Genomic DNA, 19676 nt, shown 5'->3' on the forward strand with positions numbered 1-19676 from the left:
AAATATAATCAAGGAAACAATAAACGTTAAACATTACTACAACAGTTTAACCTTAAACAAGGAAGAGTACAGAAAAATGAATACAATAAGAAGTGATAATCAATTATATACAGAAGAGATAAATAAGAAAGCATAAGGAGCTTTTTATAAAAGATATATTTTAGAGAATGGAATCAATAGTCTCCCTCAAGGTTACAAGTACAAGTGTTAAGATATTGGGTTGGGAATATTAACAGGCTACAGCCATCTTTTTACTGATTTATAAATGATAGAACCTAGCAATAACCAAACCAAAGAGCTGAGATGTAATCAGCCTTAGTATTTAAATGGAAAACATAGAATGTTAAATATCAAATAAGTCTTATTGAAGAAATAACCGGGGTAAAAGTAGATAAATTTAAGTACAAACAAGTTGGAGGATGTCAAGAAAAAGAAAAATATCCTTGAATGGACAGAAAGAAAAACTTTGATGGTTATCAATTGAACAATGGAAAAACAATTTACTACAATCTCAAAATGATGTGGCTCAGGAGGTGGTCAAATAAGAGCATTAAGAGAAGTTTTTCATTTCTGCGCAACAAAGACACTTAAACCAAGAACCAGGTTCCAAAGTAATCTTTGTGAATCGACTCGATGGAAATGAATGTTATAAATAGGAAAAAAATCAAGTTATTCCCCAAAGTAGAGCATGGACAAAAATATTTGTTGGTTTGCTCTTTGAGTGGAATGAAAATATGAAAGGGAAGAAGTGCTTTAATCAGCAAGTCTCAATTTTACATTTGCTTGTATGGGAGGGGAGGAAAAAAAAGAAAAAAAAAAAACTATTTTGTGCTGTTGGGGCTCGAGTCAAAGTTTTGCCCTTTTCCCCCCATTCATTTGAATGGGATGTCCCAGAAACCCCATTTATCCTCTACCCACATGCCAACCCCTCGGTACACTCACCATTAGGAAAAACACACTCCGTTGAAGGAAACCTATCAGTCAATGGTGGCTCTCCATTTTCTGACTCTGATCGTTCTGTCCGCAGTGTGTTCCAGGAAGCCATGTCCAAAGCCTTCACTTTGTCTGCGCGCTTCCAAAAATACCACTTCTCACTCCTGTTGCAAGAAAATAAAAATAATTAAAAAGACAAAAAAAAAACTCCCAATAATTCTCCTGTTGGCACTCCCATCTGAACCCCTGTCTTATACTCAAATCCAACGTTCAAACCCCAGTACCACACATTTGTCCATTAGCATGTCAAGTACATGTCTGTTTCCAAGTCTTTAGTCTAAATGTGATGCATGCACAAACTCCACCGTGAGCCTGAGCTCACTATGTCCATACACAAACAAATGCTCAAAAGATAAGCTCGATGTATGCAGACATTTGAGTGGTCTCGTCTGAGTTGGTATCTAACAAAACTGCAAACTGCCACTTGTTTCACAGGCGAGGAAATGAATCAATGTGCGTGCTATTCCTCAAAGACGTTCAACTGGGAGTCCCATGTGGCAGCATCAGCTGAATGACCTCGTGAAGAGTAGCAGAGCTTTCATTGGCACCCTGGATAAATTAAAAATTCCTCCACTCAGTTGTCTGTCGGATTGTTAACCAGTCCAGGATTGTAACCCCGAGTCAATGAAACCGTCTCGGCAGCCATGGACAACAGCGTGAGGAGGATAAAACCAAGCTATGCACACATAGTTAGTTGTCAATGTTTTCAGGGTGAGCAACTTCACATCACAAGTTATTTCCCATATCGTATGTATAGCTGCAAGCGTGACCCACGTGCGAGTGGCCAAAAAGCTTGGTGTTGGCTTTGTGGCAAGGGTGGCTGGCTTGGATCTTACAGACCCGAGTTCAAGCCACATTGACCACTGAATATGAATATCACCCCCTTTTTATACTTTACTTTGCTCTACAAGCCTGGCATGTCAAGGTTAGGGTGGTGGGCTTGGGATACTTGGGTCCCGAGTTCAAATCTAGCTCAGCCATCGAAATACCAGGTGGGGTGACTCAGCCCATCATCCTTCCGAGGATGCAAAATAAGTACAAGTGCACTGGTGTAGGGAGGGGCACAGCATCAGCGGCATAGTCACACCCAACAAAATGATAGCTACCTGGCAGCCAAGCTTCCATATGCAAGAAAGAGAAGTGTCCAAAAAACAGTCCCCTGAAACCCTACTCAAGTGTTCTTTCCTTTGATGTTCTTTAAAGTGATCTGGCAGGCCATCAGGCCCAAAATTCAGGCAAGAAAGTCACCATCACGACGAAGCATGCCAAGATAACGGGATGAAAGGTCAGGGAAGAGTGTGCCCTACCTATACACCCTACCTCCCGTATGGGCCAAAGGAGGCCCAACGGGGAAGGGCTTGTGACATGGTTGCAAGATGGGTCCGCAGCTATAAATACAGGTGATGCAAACATTGGGGTGTCACAGGCAAGCAGAGCTTTCAGTGTAACCTGTACTCTCCCTGAACCAAGCTATTGCTGCCACATCAAAAAAAAACAAAAAAACACATGACCAATCGACTGTATTTGGTACAAATAAACATGTAATATATACACACAACACATAACACCCAATGGTTCATTTAAAAATAAATCAAAAATTAAGGTTCTACTTTCCCCGACATTTGTTGAAAGTAGCCAAGAAATGCCAATTGAAAAAATAAATAAATAAACAGGTTTGGCGCTGCAAAGCCAGAGGTCATTGACGTTCAAGTAGTACAGCAAAAACAATCATAAACCAAAGCTTCCTTTTGAAAAAAAAACAAACATCAATACAAACGAGGACAAAGGTCATTGTGTAGTCTGAGCACAACCGACAAATGGCAAAAAAGCCAGAACCAATCAACCAATTATCCCCTTCTTTTATTAGTTCTGACCTTTAAACAACATTTCTGCAAATTTGAGAAGTTCAATCATTGCAATCAGATCCATCTTAAATGATTTTGAAATGGTTATGATGTACGCAGTTGACCATTTAGTTCAAGGCTACACTTGCAATTTAGCCGTCAATATATGTCAAGCTTCCCATTGTTGAACTCAAGAGAATTTCAAGAATAAAAACCCACACGGGCAGAACATGCACTGTCGGCCAACTCGGCAAACAAAGTACTCCCTGGAAATGTTGCACCTGCATTTAACCTTCAAAGTTGCTTCTACTTTTTGTGGGCATTGTCGAGGCTCATACGACAGCCAACAACGCACAAAGGGGGCAGGAGATAAGAGGGGTGGGAGAAGGTAGGACAAAACGGTGGAGAACAGACACATTCAGAGATCTGTGGAAGGGAGAGTGATGGGGCATGGAACACGGGTTACACAAGATGGACACCAAAGGGAAAGTGAAGGAGGTGGGTTTGGGGTAGATTAACGGGGGTATAAAAGATCAAGGTTTTGGATGGGGAAAGATGAGAGGTGGTGGTGAACGGCTGTTGTGAAGCCCTGGCGGAACGAAAGGGATTAAAGAGTGCGAGTTTAATCCAAAGGTGGGGGGGGGGGAATAAATTAAAAAAAAAAAAGAGGAATGAAAGGGTGAAAGTGAGCAGTGATTTTAGTAGTTTTACCAGAAGGGGGTGGTTGGCAGACCTTGAGCACCCTGTGGAAATATGGGGGGGAAGACCAAGGATGAGATGGAAAAAAGACACAAAGACCACCAACCTCTCTGTGGTGAGAGAGACCCAAAGACTCGGCCTCATCGCAAGAGATACCAATTATCCTAAATGCTTTGGTTTCCACAGCATGAAGCCAATAAACGTGGGAGGTGGGAGCACCAGCCCAGAGGGGAGAGCAGTACTCCACCAGGCTGCGGATGAAAGCTGTTTGTGGTCAGGTCAGGTGTGCCGAGGAATGATGCCGTCGGCGACTGCCTTTGGAGGCCAGCTTGGAAATGTAGCTTTCCCAGCAAAGATCGCGGCAGATAGTGAGATGCAGAAGCCTGAATGAAAGGACTTCAAGAAAATCATTGAAAAAGTAGCTGGGGAGTTTGTCTTTTCGGAGAAAACAGTGAGTGAGATTTGTCAGGATTGAAAGACATGTTCTACGTGTTCGACCAGTTTGTGATTTTATCCAGATCTGCAGAGAGTGAAAAGACTGATGCTTGCCGATCTGAGGGATGACAGAGGGTGGAGTCATCAGCAAAGAGACAAAGGATTTTCCAGTTGGAGAGATCATTGATGAAAAGCAGAAAGGACAGGGCCGAGAACACTGCCTTGAAGAACTCCAGCCTGGACAGGAAGAGGGGATGAGAACGACATTTTGGGCCACACGTTGACTGCGAGCTATGAGTGGAGATGGCCTTGGACACCATGGGAAGAGTTTGGTGAGTCTGGCAAGGTGCCAGACCGTATTGAAGGCATGCGATATGTCTCGGGATATGGCTCCGATTTCATGTCCGGCATTGAGGACCTCCAACCATTGTTGGGAGAGCAGAAGCAGCATATCCAGGGTTTAGTGAGCTGGTCTGAATCCAAATTGATGATCGGAAATAAAGCCATTGGAGAAGAGGAAGGATTTAATGTCTGAAGCGATGATGGATTCCATAACCTCGCTGATTGGTCTGGTTTTGCACCTTTTTATGCAGGGCAGTGATGTTTGTAGATGACCATGAGCAAATGAGGGTGAATAGAACAGAGAGAGGGTGAGCAAGAGCAGAGGAGCAGGTTTTTAGGACACGTTGACTGATACCGTCTGGACCGGTTGCAGAATCTGAGTCGAGGTTTCACAGCAAGCTCTCCACCTTGTCAGAAGAAAAGGACAGAGTCCAGGGACAGTCGGGGCATGACTGGATAAGGTGTGTACAAAAAGCAATGGGTTTCGGAAACAAGATTTTGATGCAAACACGGAGATTAAGAATTCAGCCTTTTCACGTGCGGTATCAGCAGTGCGGCCATTTGAGGTAAGGGAGGGGATGGAAGGGGAACATACACCAGAACAGATTTAACTAGACGCCACCAGGATTTGGAGGGGGGGTGGGGAGACAGGTTTTAGAGTTCAGACGAGCTTAGAAAGATGTTGTTTTCTGGCTCTCCTGAGAGTAGATACACACTTGTTCCGAGCTTCATGGAAGGAACTGAGATTACCCTCAATTGGGTTTGCTTTCTATGAGGCAAAGGCAAGTTGTTTCAGGACAACTGACTCACCACAGGCTTCAGTGTAATGTGTGGGAGGGAGGGTAGGACAACTGAAGACGAAAGGATACATCTGTGCATGAGAGCAAGTTTCTTGCAAATATTTCCCAGGACAAGTTGATGTTGGAGAAAGTCAAGATGGGAGGCCAGTCAATGTTTGATGGCTGCTTGAAGTCCCTGCCAGTCAGCCTGAGTGAAATGCCAGACTCAATAGCATTGAGGTGGTTCTCCAATAACAGCCAAAATGTCTACTTTGACAAGCATGTAGTCAGATGAACCAATTGGAGCAGAACAGCAGATATTTTCAGGGAAATTGGTCAAAATCATATCCAGAAGAGATGGCGTACCGTTGGTTGAGATCCGGGTCAGGAAATTGACCGATTGAGTCAGTCCCAATGAGTCGTTGAAGTCTTGCTGAAGTGCCATGGCAGGTGAGGGAGGTATCCACACCCAACCGACTGGCATGATGGCAACTAAAGTCACTACATATGAGGAAAAGAGTTGATCGAAGTTGGTCCATGTTTTCGGAGAGCGAGGTGTAAATGGAGTCATCACTGTTTGGTGGACGGTACAACACATGAGGCGCCGCGAGGAGGAGTGATGCAAGGGACACATCGGCCATTTTGGAGTTAATGCCATATAGCACTATTTTAACCCTTCCCCCATCATCATCATCATATAATTAAAAAAATGTCGCTTACATCACTCCTCACCGGGCCTCATATAAACATGTGATGGGAGTGGTGGCCGTAGCCAGAGGTATTCCTGGGGGTGTGGGGAGTGAGGGCAGTGCATGGAGAATGAGGAATAGAGTCTTTGACGAAGAGAGCAACTCTTCCACCAGGCCAAGGCTCAGGTCTGTCATACTGGAGGAGGGAGTAACCAGGGAGAGCTACTCGGGGGGCGGGGGGGGGGTCAGAGACACCTTGAAGGAGGAAAGTTTCCGTTAAGCAGATTATGTCTGGTTTGTCAGTGGCAACCTGTATGTAAAGATCTGTCAGGTTTGAGGTCCACATTTTTCAGGATGAGTGAGGGGAGGGGGAGGGGAGGACAAGGGAGGAAGGGGGAAGTTAAGGAGAGTTGTGAAAGTTTGGGATTGCAGAAGAGGCAAAGGGAGAGGGCTGGATGAGGAGAAAAGGCTCAGTGGTGCCGAGTTGAGGCACAGTGGGGAGTAATAAGAGAGGGGGTAGAAGACAGTTGAGTATTGGAGGAGGTGGAATGGACGTGAAGCGGAAACTTTGAGAAGGGAGTGAGGGGGGGGCGATTGGAAGAGAAGGGTGAGGGGGGAAGTTTTTGAGACAGGTGAGAGGGATGCTTGGAGGGGGGAAGACTGAAAGTTTGCTTTTGGAAGTTTTTCACAAATAAAAATTTTTTTTTTTTGCTCCAAAGTTAGAACACTTAGCTGAAGTTCGACAAGTGACATGACAAACAAGTTATTAAAATAGCTATCAGTATTTAATAGTCAGCCTTCATAGAGAAAGCAAGCAGAGGATGCAAACAAAGGGGGGTTTGGAGGCAGGGGGGGGTGGATATTTTCAAAGTAAATAGTTAATTATAATTAAAGCTGACGATAGCAATATAAACCTCATAACATTGATGCATCGAAGAAAAACATCCTCAAACCATCTAATTATTCTCATATATATATAAAGCTGGGAGTGGGTCATAAGAACCACCCATTCCACAGGCCACACCTTCCCCCCTCTCCCTAGTGTCACAAGCACCGTCCATTAGCCAGGCCAATCCTTTCCCTCCAGAAATCGCCGCCATCTTTTTCGCTCTGCACTGCTCCGTTTTAGGCCTCTGATGTACATTTGAAGACTAAACGAGTCTATCGATGAAGATACCGTTTCGAGGAAACAAACGTACATTTTGATAACTCAAATGAGATAATGCACATTTTGTCGACAGCGATCGCTGCAGCGGTCAAATATACACTGCCCAACGAAGGCATGTTAATTCTCATCTACAATTCCAGCAGAGTGTGTGTGTGTGTGTGTGTGTGTGTGTGTGTGTGTGTGTGTGTGTGTGTGTGTGTGTGTGTGTGTGTGTGTGTGTGTGTGTGTGTGTGTGTGTGTGTGTGTGTGTGTGTGTGTGTGTGTGTGTGTGTGTGTGTGTGTTGTTTCTCAGCAACCACTGGTCGGATTTCATTGAAACTTGCCAGGTATATTGCTGAAGCCCTGAGTATGTGCCTTTTCAAGGTTTGATATTAATCGGACAAGTGGTTCCCAAGTTATGGCCATTTATTTACCAAACCAATGACAGGACACGTTGCTGCGTAGGCGTGGCCGATGGGGGAAAGGGTGCCATTTAGTTAACAATGACATGACACGTTGATTGGCGTTTTGCACCCACAGTATCTATAATTCCAGCAATCTGTTTGCCTTTCAAAAGGTTTGAAATTAATCGGACAAGTGGTTCCCAAGTTATGGCCAAGTTAGAGCGCGTTCCCCATTATGGGTTACAACGTACAGACTTCCGGATAGTGACTACTTACTGTATCTATCTACAATTTCTCGATTTCTTATGCGCATTTATAGATAAACACAATTCCCCAATCCAGTCGTCGTTTATGAGAGCGAAGGAACGGCCTGTGTGGTTGTCGTTTCTGGCTCGCGATTTGAAAGTTGTTTTTTTTTTTTGCATGTACGGCCACGCACTAGTATTATGCAAAGGAAAGAAAACGGTGATTTCATTTTTTTTTTTGCCTCAGGCTTATAAACAAACTGAGGGACATGCAATTCACCTATTATATGAAGTAAATAAACATTAAAATCAGCTTGGTCGTGAAATACCTGTATCCATAATGTCAGGAGGCTGGGGAAATGAGAGATATTGCTTTTAATGTTCATGTACACTTTAAAGTTGTATGAAATGTACACGTCCACATCACCTCAGTGTATGTACATTGTAAAACTGAACAAGGTAAGTTTTCATTTCAACTAAAATAGTCATGATTAATATTGAAAGTCTAATTTAAACAAAAAAAAAAATTTTTAAGTTCTTTCGTCAGCATTTTGTATGAACTGTATGTTGATGTCCAGTGGTGTGTTTCGTTATCAAGAGGTGAGCTTGCGCTTGCCAAGCCAGCCATTCCTTATGGAGTGCTTGCTCGGGTGCTTAATCAACTTTGCAAGCACTACAAGAAACTTGCCAACTGAGCACCCCAGTCATTAAATGGCAACGACGATAAACATCTATACAATCACATCTTTCAACCATTATTGATGAATTAGTCCCTTATCTGGTGGGGTGGGAGATAGGGGAAGGGTGGAGTGGGAAGATGGACCCAACGTTGCCCGGCAACGCCAGGTACCCCTGCTGGTATTACATAAAGATGAAATAGCTTTACCACAGGAGTTACCTGTGTCAGACCAGGGTGGCTGTCTGAGCAGGATATCTCAAAAAAAATGTGGACGGATTCAGACGAAATTTAGTGAAAGAGGTTGTGTGTATGACGAGGACAAATTGATTATATTGTTGTGGTTGACGAAATTCGCAAACCACCATTCAGGTCCCTTCGGTGAGATATCTCTGTAAGTATATGTGTAGTTAGGCCCAAACCCGTTGTTTAGAGGGAATAAATGTCATTCATGCGGGCTGCGACCTTTTAATTAGCCGTTTTTCTTTTACCATCTTTATTTTGGACCAGCCGCCATTACTACCACCACCAACCACGTCTCAGCCATCACACAACCACCAACCGCAACGCCGCTTCACAACAACAACAACAACGCCAACAGCCACGACCTTTAACGTCACAACTCGCCCTCGCAACCATCGCATCACCGTCATTCCCGCGCCGCTTGTGGGCACCGATACTGGACTCGTGCAGGGCGCGCACCGAGCATCGGGTGCAAAGGCACCAGCCTTTCCGAAGCAATCGGATCAAAAACTACTCACGCCCACTTCTGTTCCGTCCTATCGGCGAGCGTGGGGCGATTTGGCCCCGCCTCCGGGTGCGTCGGAGTGTAATCGCAATATGCAGATTCATGGATCAAAAAGCATTCACGCCCACTTTTCTTCTGTCCAATGGGGAGCCAGCCAGAGGTAAAGGGTCGAAGGTGAAAGAGCGAAGCCACGGGGGGCTATAAAGGGCCGCGTTCGCTCGCCAAAGAGTTCGGAGTTGAGTTGGGAAGAGCCAGTCAAGAGACGAGTCGGAGAAGGCACTTGGACGGAGCTGTGGAGAGTTGGAGAGGTGGCGGCGGCGAAGGCAGTCGAGGGGGTGCTCGTGTCAGAGTCGGGGAGCTGCGGAGAGGAGAGGCCGGCAACGCGACCGAGGTCGTGGTGGAGACGCTCGTCACGGGACCCAAGCCAGGGAGATATCCTCCTTCCCCCGAGCATCAACAACCCCCTCCTGTTTCCCCCCCGCGCTGAGATAGTGCGAGAAGGGGGCCCCGTTCCCACCCCATTCCAGGCACTGTCCGCGAGGCCCGCGAAGTCGGGGCGCCACCGCCATTTTGCGGCTCATCATCAGACGGGTAGGCCCGACGCGGTCTCGGCCCCAGGCCCGTCTGCCCCCATCATCCTTGAGGGTGGTCCTTTTCTTTTGCTTTGAGTATATGTGTTGTCGGCGCCGTCTGTGAAGTAAAACTGTATAAGTGTTGCCGTGTGCTCGGTAGTCGGTGGTATATCTGCATTGCGTTTTGCTTTTACATTTGCTTTTTGTGTATTATTGTGTGTTTCTTCTTCTTTTACATTTGCTTTTGGTGTAATTGTATATGTGTGCTTTATGTTGAACTGTTTTCCCGTTTCGCTTCGTCTTTTCCTTCATTGAATCTCCATCTTACTTCACGTAAAGGGTTGGTCGTGGGCTAAATACGCCCGATAATTAATCGAACCGTCCAGGTTGACGATAACACCGCTCGGTTATCCCGATAGTACGGAACGGGTCGCTTAAAGTGGCCCGTGTCCGAAGTCGACCTGCGGTGAGGTGCGATCGCCCGGTCTACCCTCCGTGTGGGTACTTAGGTAGGTCGAATTTGGCGAGCAACCCTATCCCACGCGGGGGGCCGATTGGCACGATCGTGGTGAGGCCGAAAGGCCCACCCGTGACTAGTTCCCAGCGTTAGGCCGAGAGGGTCACGACGGGATTGTCTGTCCGGTGGGCGACGTGCCGCGATTAGAGTTACGTGGCCGTTCGCACGCCGGCAGGCGCGAATCCGCAACAATATTTTAGTGAAGATCCTGAAGCGAGAACTTGATTTAAGCGATTCTTCACCATTAAGAGAAAGGGCCAAAAATAACATTGCACAATATTTCAAAAAGTTATGGATGGATGACAACTTGGTGACAAAAACAAGCCAATTAGATTTTGGTTATGGTTCAGATGCAGATGCAGCCTAACATTGGTCTACAATACAAGCTGTTCAACCTGGCTGAGGTATGTGCTCTTCCGAGTGCCATTCTAGCGATGCACTGATCTTCACTGCAATAGGTGTGGGGGGGGGAGGGGGGGTAGAGAACAAAAATAAAAATTACAAGGATGGAAGCAAAGATATTTTACAAACAAAACATTGTCACTCAATCTCTGAAAGGCTTTCTGGGTACAATACAAGTTCTTACAAAAAAGCCTCAGCACAGGAGGTGACTTTAGGCCCACCAACCCAACACTATTATTGCCAACCTATGGCTGTTTGTCCATGCTGCATGTTATTTAAATACTGAGCGTCAAAAAAAAAACAACATCACGTACATTTTTCTTAAAGCCCTTGGTACAACTTGGCCAAGCATCAAACTGCTGACCTCAGACTCAGAGCAGGTGCTCCAACCATTACACAATCTGCTTTACTATCTAGAGATTCGGACAATAAAGCATTGGCTTTAGTTTTGAGCCATTCCCTCAATCGTTTAAAGTCTGCTGCCCACTGCTACCCCATGGTCTCCAAATTCAACCTCTTACCTTTACTGCAACTGTCTCGACTGTTCCCAAACTTAACCTGCAATTTCTCCTGGAGTAGTGGTGAAACCTAAGTTCCTACCACCCACTCCATTTTAGTTTAATTTCCACTTTGCTCCAATACTTCACAAATGCCTACATTTTAAAATAAAAGAAAAGGGGGAGGGAATAAAAATGATGACCAAGGTTATATCAAAAACTTGGACAGCTTGAACAACCCAACAGATGAGGAAAGAGAGCATCAAGAGCAATAAATTACAAGTCACAAAAATAAATAAAATGGTGGAAGGTTGGACTTTCTCTTCAACTGCACAAAAGCAGATATCAAAATGGTCTCTTGGCTATTCCATGACAAGATCTCAGCACTTCCTAGAGCAAGGTGTGATGTCTATGGGTTACAACTCCAACACCAAAACAAATTCACCGACCCAGATGCTCAATATGCGAACAGCCATCTTCCGTTACGAAAAACAAAACTAAACAAAAGGAAACAATCTATTCTTACCTCATGCTTTTATACAAATGGAGAACAAAGCCCAGTATCAAAAATGGTCCATCACGAGGCCAAACCAGGGTCGGCTCTCACTACCTCCAATCGTTAAACATTGCATCGCAGACCTCGCACCTTCTCCTGCACTTTAGCCCAATGACAAATGTGATAACTTGTTCACACCCTTTTAGAGAGTTATGATGCTGGTGTCTAAACCAATAAAAGATAAACAATCTGGGACAATGGGACTTTAATGCATTTGAGGGACTTGGACAAACTACTGACAATCGTACGAAAAGAAATGCACTCTTGAACACAAACCAAAGCCAATTACATGAGATTTCACTCAATTGGTGGGGGGAAGGTTGCAAGTTCTAAATCTGACAGAATTATTCCCACCTCTCAGTGGGTCGAACAGCTCATCAGAATTCTCATCTTAGAGGAAAATTAAGAGAACTGTCGTAGCTGGAGTCACCAACTGGAAGGGCACTTGGTGGAGTGCATACCTGCACCCCGTAATGACTGACCCACGAGAAAATATCAGGCCCAAAATATTTTTGAAATATCATGCTAAACAGTTCTATATCGTTTTTGGCCCCATATCTCAATGGTGAAGAATCACTTTAAAAAAATTCTAGGAGTCAGATCTGGATCTTCACCAAAATTGAATCAATTCTTCCTTGTCACACACCCAAACTGTCCAAGTTTCATCGAAATCTGTCCTAACTTTGAGATATCCTGCACACAAACAGACAAAGGGGTGAAAACAACCTCCTTCACCTTTGGTCGCAGAGGTAATTAAAAATAAAGAAATCAAAATCTTTGTCAAGGGTGTTCAGCAAACAGCACAATTTGGGACATGAGCTCGTTTCGACTGAGTCTCACCATTTTATTACATGCAATGAAAATCAAGTCAACAGCACCGGTGAAAGCTCAAGGCTCAACACAGTTCTCCAGCTACATTCGTTGAAGTTTTACTTTTTGTAATTTCAAGCTAGTACACCCACTCCCTATGGGAGCAGCAGGAAAGACCATGTCGTTATCCTCTCTGGGGTATACACACTGATGAGCTAAAACATTTTTTGACCGACAGGTGAAGTGAATAACATAGATTATCTTGTTACAATGGCACCAGTCAAGGGGTGAGATATATTAAGCAGCAAGTGAACAGTCAGTTCTTGAAGTTGATGTGTTGGATGCAGGAGAAATGGGCAGGAGTAAAGACTTAAGTGACTGATAAGGGCCAAATTGTTATGGCTAGACGACTGGGTCAGAGCTTCTCTGAAACTGCGAGGCTTGTGGGGTGCTCCCGGTCACCAGTGGCGAGTTCCTACAGACTGGTCCGAGGAGGGACAAACCGGCGACAGGGTGTTGGGTGCCCAAGGCTCATCGATGCGCGAGGGCAACAAAGGATATCCCATATGGTCCAAAACGACAGGTCTACTGTGGTACAAGTCACAGAAAATTTTAGTGGTTGTCGCGAGAGGAAAGTGTCACAATCCACAGTGCATCGCACCCTGCTGCGTAGCCGCAGACCGGTCAGAGTGCCTATGATGACCCCTGGCCATCGACAAAAGCGCCTACAATGGGCACGCGAGCGTTGGAACTGGACCTTGGAGCAGTGGAAGAAGGTCGCCTGGCTTGATGAGTCCAGTTTTTTTTCGATCACGTGGATGGCCACATACGTGTGCACCCTTTACCTGGGAAAGAGATGGCACCAGGATGCACTGTGGGATGGCGACAAGCCGGTGGAGGGAGTGTGATGCAATGGACAATGTTCTGCTGGGAAACCCTGGGTTCGGCCATTCATGTGGACGTTAATTTGACACGTGTCACCGACCTAAACATCGTTGCAGACCAGGTACACCACTTCATGGCAATGGTATTCCCTGATGGCAGTGTCCTCTTTCAGCAGGATAATGTGCCATGCCACGCTGCAGAATTGTTCGGGAATGGTTTGAGGAACATCAGGTGATTACGGTGTTGCCCTGGCCTTCAGATTCTCCAGATCTCAATCTCATTGAGCATCCATGGGATGTGCTGGACCGACAAGTCCGATCCATGGCAGCTCCACCTCGCAACTTACAGAACTTGAAGAATCTGCTGCTCATGTTTTGGTGCCAGATACCACAGGACACCTTCAGGGGTCTTGTAGAGTACATGGCTTGGCAGGTCGGCGCTGTTTTGTCGGCACACGGAGGACCAACAGCATATTTGTCAGGTGGTCATAATGTTTTGGCTCATCGGTGTAGATTACAGGATATTGAAGCACTGGTCCATTTGTCTGGGGGACAGCAACCATAAAATGCCCTAAGGACATCAGATTTCCTTCCTTTGTTCACTGTTAAGGCCCAAGTCACATTTTCCACGGTGGCCGTGGGGTCTACAAAATCTACGGCCACTAGCAATTACAAGGCGGCCGCAGTATTTCCATGGTCACACAATGTAGCAGTCACACATGTTTTTATTTTTCGGGGAGCCGCACGGCGTATTTATCAATTGTGGAGACCAAAAACGTGGGGGTGCCGTACGGTCTTTGATTTGATGTCACACGGTGACCTTAGGGCGTTCCTGTGGCGGCCATAGAATTTAAGGCAGACGCAAGGTGCCCGCAGGGGAGCCCCAAGGCGAATGTGCAGACGGACAGTAACGAGTGGGTTTATTTATTTATTCGGCTTGTCGAATTGCAACGGCGAATGTATAAATGAAAAAAGTTACAACTCCACGCTACAATTCCACGGCGACCCCTACGGCCTGTAAAAGATCGCCAAACGGTGTAGGGCCACCCTGAAACACTGCGGCCGCTGCACGTTTGTAAATTCAGAGGGCGTACGGCCGCCGTAGAGCAAATGTGACTTAGGCCGAAATAGCAGCAACTTTCAAAAGGTAATCATTCGTGTTTGTGGAAGATATAATATTGTTGCGATTCTGGGAACCGCATTCCTCCAAAGCAATAGCAACAATCATACAGCGGTCCCTAGACAGTTATTCCATTAATGTACGTTCAGACAGACCCTTCCCTTTTGTCTAGCGGGACAACGGGACAGTGCGTTGTGTAAACTTCATAGCTAGGTCTGATTAAATCTCTGCACTCATTCCGATTCTCTTGTACTCTTATTCCTGAGGTAGATCCCAGCCACGTGCACCCTTTGTTGTGTGATGGGTCCTCAGTGAAGGCCAAGCAGACATTATGCCAGACACCCCACGACAGAAACCGCAGCCTGCCAAAGGCACGTGCAGCACAGCCATAACCCCCCACCCACTGTTCAGGCGACGAGAAGCACACCAAACATGACACCCCTCTGCAGAAATCACAGCCTGTCAAACGCACGTGCAGTGATTATTTCCAAACACGTACAGAGGAGATTGAAGAAACGGCACCTGAAATGCTGGCAACTTGCAAAGTGCACACGGCCACACCCCTTCCAAATCTCCATCTAATTTTATCCAATCCTTTCCCTCAATTTCCTGACAGATCAGGGCTGGCACCGTACATCCCTCCGCCTCATAACTGCGAACACGATGCTCGATGGTGGGCCGACCCGCGCGCTGGCCACGTCTACAATAGCGGACCCACGCGCATTGTATGTGGCATGCTCAATGGCAAGCGGACCCGCACGCTGACGTGTACAATGGCGGACTCGCATGCAGCCAGTGATGCTTTATCGTACAGAACAGGACACGAATAACATAAATCTTTGGTCGGGTCTGTGCATGGGGTGACAATAACATCTTACCGTCGGTCTTAACTCACCACGACAGCCACAAATGTCTCCCGCGGACGGCAGACATCCTCCCGCACCTCCGCCTCGATGCACCTGCTCCCAGGCAGAGGCATGCTGTGCGGCCAGATCGCTCAGGCCGTGGCGCACCATGGAGCATGCACATTGACAAGCGCCAACCACAGGTCGCCGGGGCATGGCACGGGGTTTGGTGCAATGCGATTCCGCAGCTTGGAACCATCTGGCTGGAAGTGAAGTGGAGCCGTTTCCGGTCATGGTGGCAGGCCCGTGCCCAACCAGAACACCCAATTCGGATGACATCGCTTCGGGTCGTCGCCCCCGCCCAACCGGATCTATAAAAGGACGGGTCACAGGGCGGTGAGAGTCGTCATTCAAGTATCGTTCCTGCCCATCATTCCTGTCAGCTCGTTCTGTCTGGCTTGGGATCGACAACCCACCCATTTGCCTGCTGGCTCCGCCCTTCTTCAAAAATTCACCTGCTGACTCCACCTTCACCAACTCACCACCCTTCTCCGCCCACTTGCTTCGGACTCCGCCCCTCTCCACCCATGTCCCTCCGTTCATGGCTCATGCCCAACAGTAGTGTCTAGTTCTCTGGACCCGACGTAAGCTGCACAAAGTGCCACGAAGCGCCAGCTGTCAGGGAGGTATCACCCAGCAGAGAATCCCCCCAAAACATACTGGTGGTGCGGTCAGGCAATTGTGCAAGGTATTGAGACCGTTAGCCTCATCTCCTCTCAATCAACAAGTGTGTGTGTGTGTGTGTGTGTGTGTGTGTGTGTGTGTGTGTGTGTGTGTGTGTGTGTGTGTGTGTGTGTGTGTGTGTGTGTGTGTGTGTGTGTGTGTGTGTGTGTGTGTGTGTGTGTGTGTGTGTGTGTGTGTGTGTGTGTGTGTGTGTGTGTGTGTGTGTGTGTGTGTGTGTGTGTGTGTGTGTGTGTGTGTGTGTGTGTGTGTGTGTGTGTGTGTGTGTGTGTGTGTGTGTGTGTGTGTGTGTGTGTGTGTGTGTGTGTGTGTGTGTGTGTGTGTGTGTGTGTGTGTGTGTGTGTGTGTGTGTGTGTGTGTGTGTGTGTGTGTGTGTGTGTGTGTGTGTGTGTGTGTGTGTGTGTGTGTGTGTGTGTGTGTGTGTGTGTGTGTGTGTGTGTGTGTGTGTGTGTGTGTGTGTGTGTGTGTGTGTGTGTGTGTGTGTGTGTGTGTGTGTGTGTGTGTCCTGGCTCAAGTTAAGATTGTACAAGAATTATATTGGGATAACTCTGCTCTGTGTCTGCTTTTGTAAGTTGCTTGTATATTGCTGCACCTTTCACATTTATTCCTCTTCCTGCCACAGAAAACAAACATTCACTGTGCCACATATCTTTCCTCACCTGCCTATTAATAAATCCCTTTGTAGAAATGTTCCCAGCTTGTTTTTGTCTGTTCTTTCATTGATCCAGCATAGTCTGTATCCTAACTTAGCCAGGACTTTATTCCCAACGATACGTCCTTGGCAGTGTCGCTCGGCTGCATCTGATCGGATAGCAATCTGGTTCAGACAAGGCATACCGAGAGTGTGTCCCCCGATGATTAGGTCACCCGATTCAACCATACACGGGAGGACCCGAGGCTACGTGGTCGAGTTGGCATTCACGGTCGGTTCGCGACCCGCAGAGTCACAGAATTATCCGTGTGCAAAAAAAAAATAACCCTTGTGGAGGGAGGAAAATGAGGTCACCACAACTTCCATCATGTGACAGAGTCCTCGCCAGGTTTGGTTGAGATTAGATAACGACCAAATGAGTCACGGTCAGACACCAAATTGTGTATTATAGTAAAATACCTGTAACCAGGACTTTCCATACACATTCACAACTATCATGGGGCAGCATTAAAACAACTTCAAAACCACTTTATAATTCACAGCAAAGCTCAATTTAAGACAGACATGCCACAGAGCACGTCATAACTTGCCTTCTTAACCCCACCCCTCCCCTCAATAAACACATCACCTGTCACGCCTGACGTGCGTAAAGGTTAAAGGAACTAACTTTCCAACTTTCATATGTAGCACATGTCTGCAAGTTAAGTACAGGTTGTGGGGGAATTGCAGTGCTCCCGGTGGCTATGTTTGAGCAGGAAATAGTAATTTGTGCAGGGTACCAGCAAGAGCTTGCCAAAACTTCAAAAAGCATACAGCGGGATCTTTAATGTCCACCAACTAATGGTCAGACGGGACGCCTAGTTTAATGCATCTTATGGATGGCACACACATTTATGAATTACCCTGGCTGCAAAACACCACAATGACAGTTTAGACCTGGGTGGAGAATCAAACTCAGGCTAGACAGCTCAGCGATGAGAAAACCGTGCACCAATTGTCGTGAGAAGGTCGAGACGTTTCAGGAACAAGCCCTTATTCAACCCAAGAGGAAGACGTCACTACACCTTTCCCACGCTGGTTGGCTTAACACCCCCCCCCCCCCCACGTCCATATTTTTCCCCACAAACACCGGTTGTAATAATCAGAAGACTAGTTTCATGTCCTTCAAAGTTCAGGTCAGCTCCACATGACATGATTGCAGTTCATCAAAATGTAGAAGCAAACATAATCAGCCACCAAAGGGCAAGATTTGGAAGGTCAACACTCAACATAAAGTAGAGTATGAAAGTCGCAGCAATCCAGTGACTGTTGCATTTTATTGGACAATTACATTTCAGGTTCACCCAACAACATATGCCATCTGGCTGTGCAGCAATCTAGAATGTGGTGCCAAATTTTGCAAAACAAAGGACAATCCAGTGGTACACAAAACCCGCACCAGTGATTGGATAAAGGATAACCAAATGTGGAACGCTCAAAGGAATAAAGTATGCATTTATTGGTTGTTTATGGCAACACGATTTGCTAATGCCCATGCAATTTCACATCACGAGACATTCAGTGCTTGGGGGGGGGGGGGGGAATAGAAACTGACAAGTTGGTGTACTTTGTTACCTGAACAACACCTATAAATTACAATTACAGCAAAACGTACCAGATGAAGTCAGGTGATGGAGCAATTGCATGATTACGGTCATGAGCTCAAGAAGAGGGTGACCATGTGGTCTCCAGCGATCAATCAAAATCAACCATCACACATCTTGCATACACAAGACAAATGATCAATTTAATTTTCTGAAAATAAGACAATAATGTCTTTTGTTGTTGTTTAAATCATGGCAAGGAATCACAAACAGCATTCTAAATAACCAATAATTCTGGATCAATTCACAAGGCACCTGTACACCAAGTGTACAACAGCAGGTGCAGTGACCAACACTAGCATTGCAGGCAAACACAGGTGCAGTGGCACTGCCAAAGCGGCAGCGAGCCGACCGCGACACACAAAGTGCTTTAGATCGGATATCTTGTACCTGCCCGTTTACAAATCGAGCTGTTGCAAAACATTGCATCCTGAACGGTACATTCCATCTTTGTACATCCGCTTTAGTGTCGCTTATGGACAATAAATCAGGACTTTTGTTCCACTCGCTATCACTCCGTTCAATTTCAAACATATTCACACCACCCCACCCACTCTTTCGCCCAATTTTGTCTGGACCATCTCGAATCACCGTTGTGAGCATGGTTAACTATGCTTGATATGATAGAACCATAATATACAAATTAGGAGAATGTTGTGACCCTGACCACGCCTGGCACGGTATGGCATCTGCAAAGCCAACACGTGGTGTCCGGCAAACAATGGGAAATAACAAGATTGGCTAAACAGCTAAATGGACAGAGAAATGATCGCACTGAGCGGATGAGCACCAAAGTCAGTGCCATAATCGTGTTGTGGACAAACATTTGGAGATGCCCTTTCCAGCAGCGCCAAATCACCTTGGACAGCAAGAACAGAGAGATATTTCGGTGCTCAGTCCATAAATTTAACTTGCTAATGACAGTCCAGCTTTTCATATTTGAGAAAACGTTTTTTGGCTCCAAATCGCTCGACCTTGCATCTGCAAGGCAATAATGTCACACGCACAAAAAAAATATATTTTTTTTTTTAAAAAGCTTCTACATTTCTTCGAATACATAAATAAATCAGAACAATTCACAAGGCCTCTGTCCATGGCCCAATGGAGTACCGTTCTCCCCGATGGGCTGGCACCAAATCTTACTAGCCATCTTCTAGATTTGAGAATCTCAGAGTCCAATTGGCATGCAAAACATGAGCATTTCCTGAGACGAGACCAAAGCCCAAACACTGGGGCTCTTGAATTATAGATCGGTTAGGCTCACTTGCACACCACAACCGTTGTGCTCCCATCCTCTTACATTTGTGCACCACCTTCCTGAAAACATTCAATCCCACTGTTCCCTCAAGGGGCTTAAAGCAGACGGTGCAGCACCCCACCACAACCATCTTACGTGACCATTCCACATGCCTCAAACTCTTCCTTGTTGTAGCCAA

The 19676-nt window shown here is 46.2% G+C and overlaps 1 protein-coding gene across 9 annotated transcripts in view; it reads right to left on the reverse strand.

Annotated features, from left to right (window-relative positions):
- The window catches only part of LOC147028388 (macrophage scavenger receptor types I and II-like), a 71187-nt gene that overhangs the window by 32111 nt on the left and 19400 nt on the right, over window positions 1-19676 (reverse strand). For 2 of the 9 annotated variants that reach the window (XM_085878718.1, XM_085878717.1), the window contains exons 2-3: window positions 10486-10539; window positions 943-1097 (exon numbers count right to left, since the gene is read on the reverse strand). In XM_085878718.1, the coding sequence (XP_085734844.1) occupies window positions 943-1097; window positions 10486-10517 (187 nt within the window). In that variant the 5' untranslated portion in view covers window positions 10518-10539. Of the gene's footprint in view, window positions 1-942; window positions 1098-1767; window positions 1866-10485; window positions 10540-11515; window positions 11662-15254; window positions 15479-19676 lie in introns of those variants that run through there. The other 7 variants (XM_085878723.1, XM_085878722.1, XM_085878716.1 and 4 more) reach the window with 6 other exon arrangements.

Source organism: Eptatretus burgeri, chromosome 4, assembly GCF_056783735.1.
Source record: "Eptatretus burgeri isolate ZD-2024b chromosome 4, Ebu_testis_v1, whole genome shotgun sequence".
Classification (NCBI taxonomy): domain Eukaryota; kingdom Metazoa; phylum Chordata; class Myxini; order Myxiniformes; family Myxinidae; genus Eptatretus; species Eptatretus burgeri.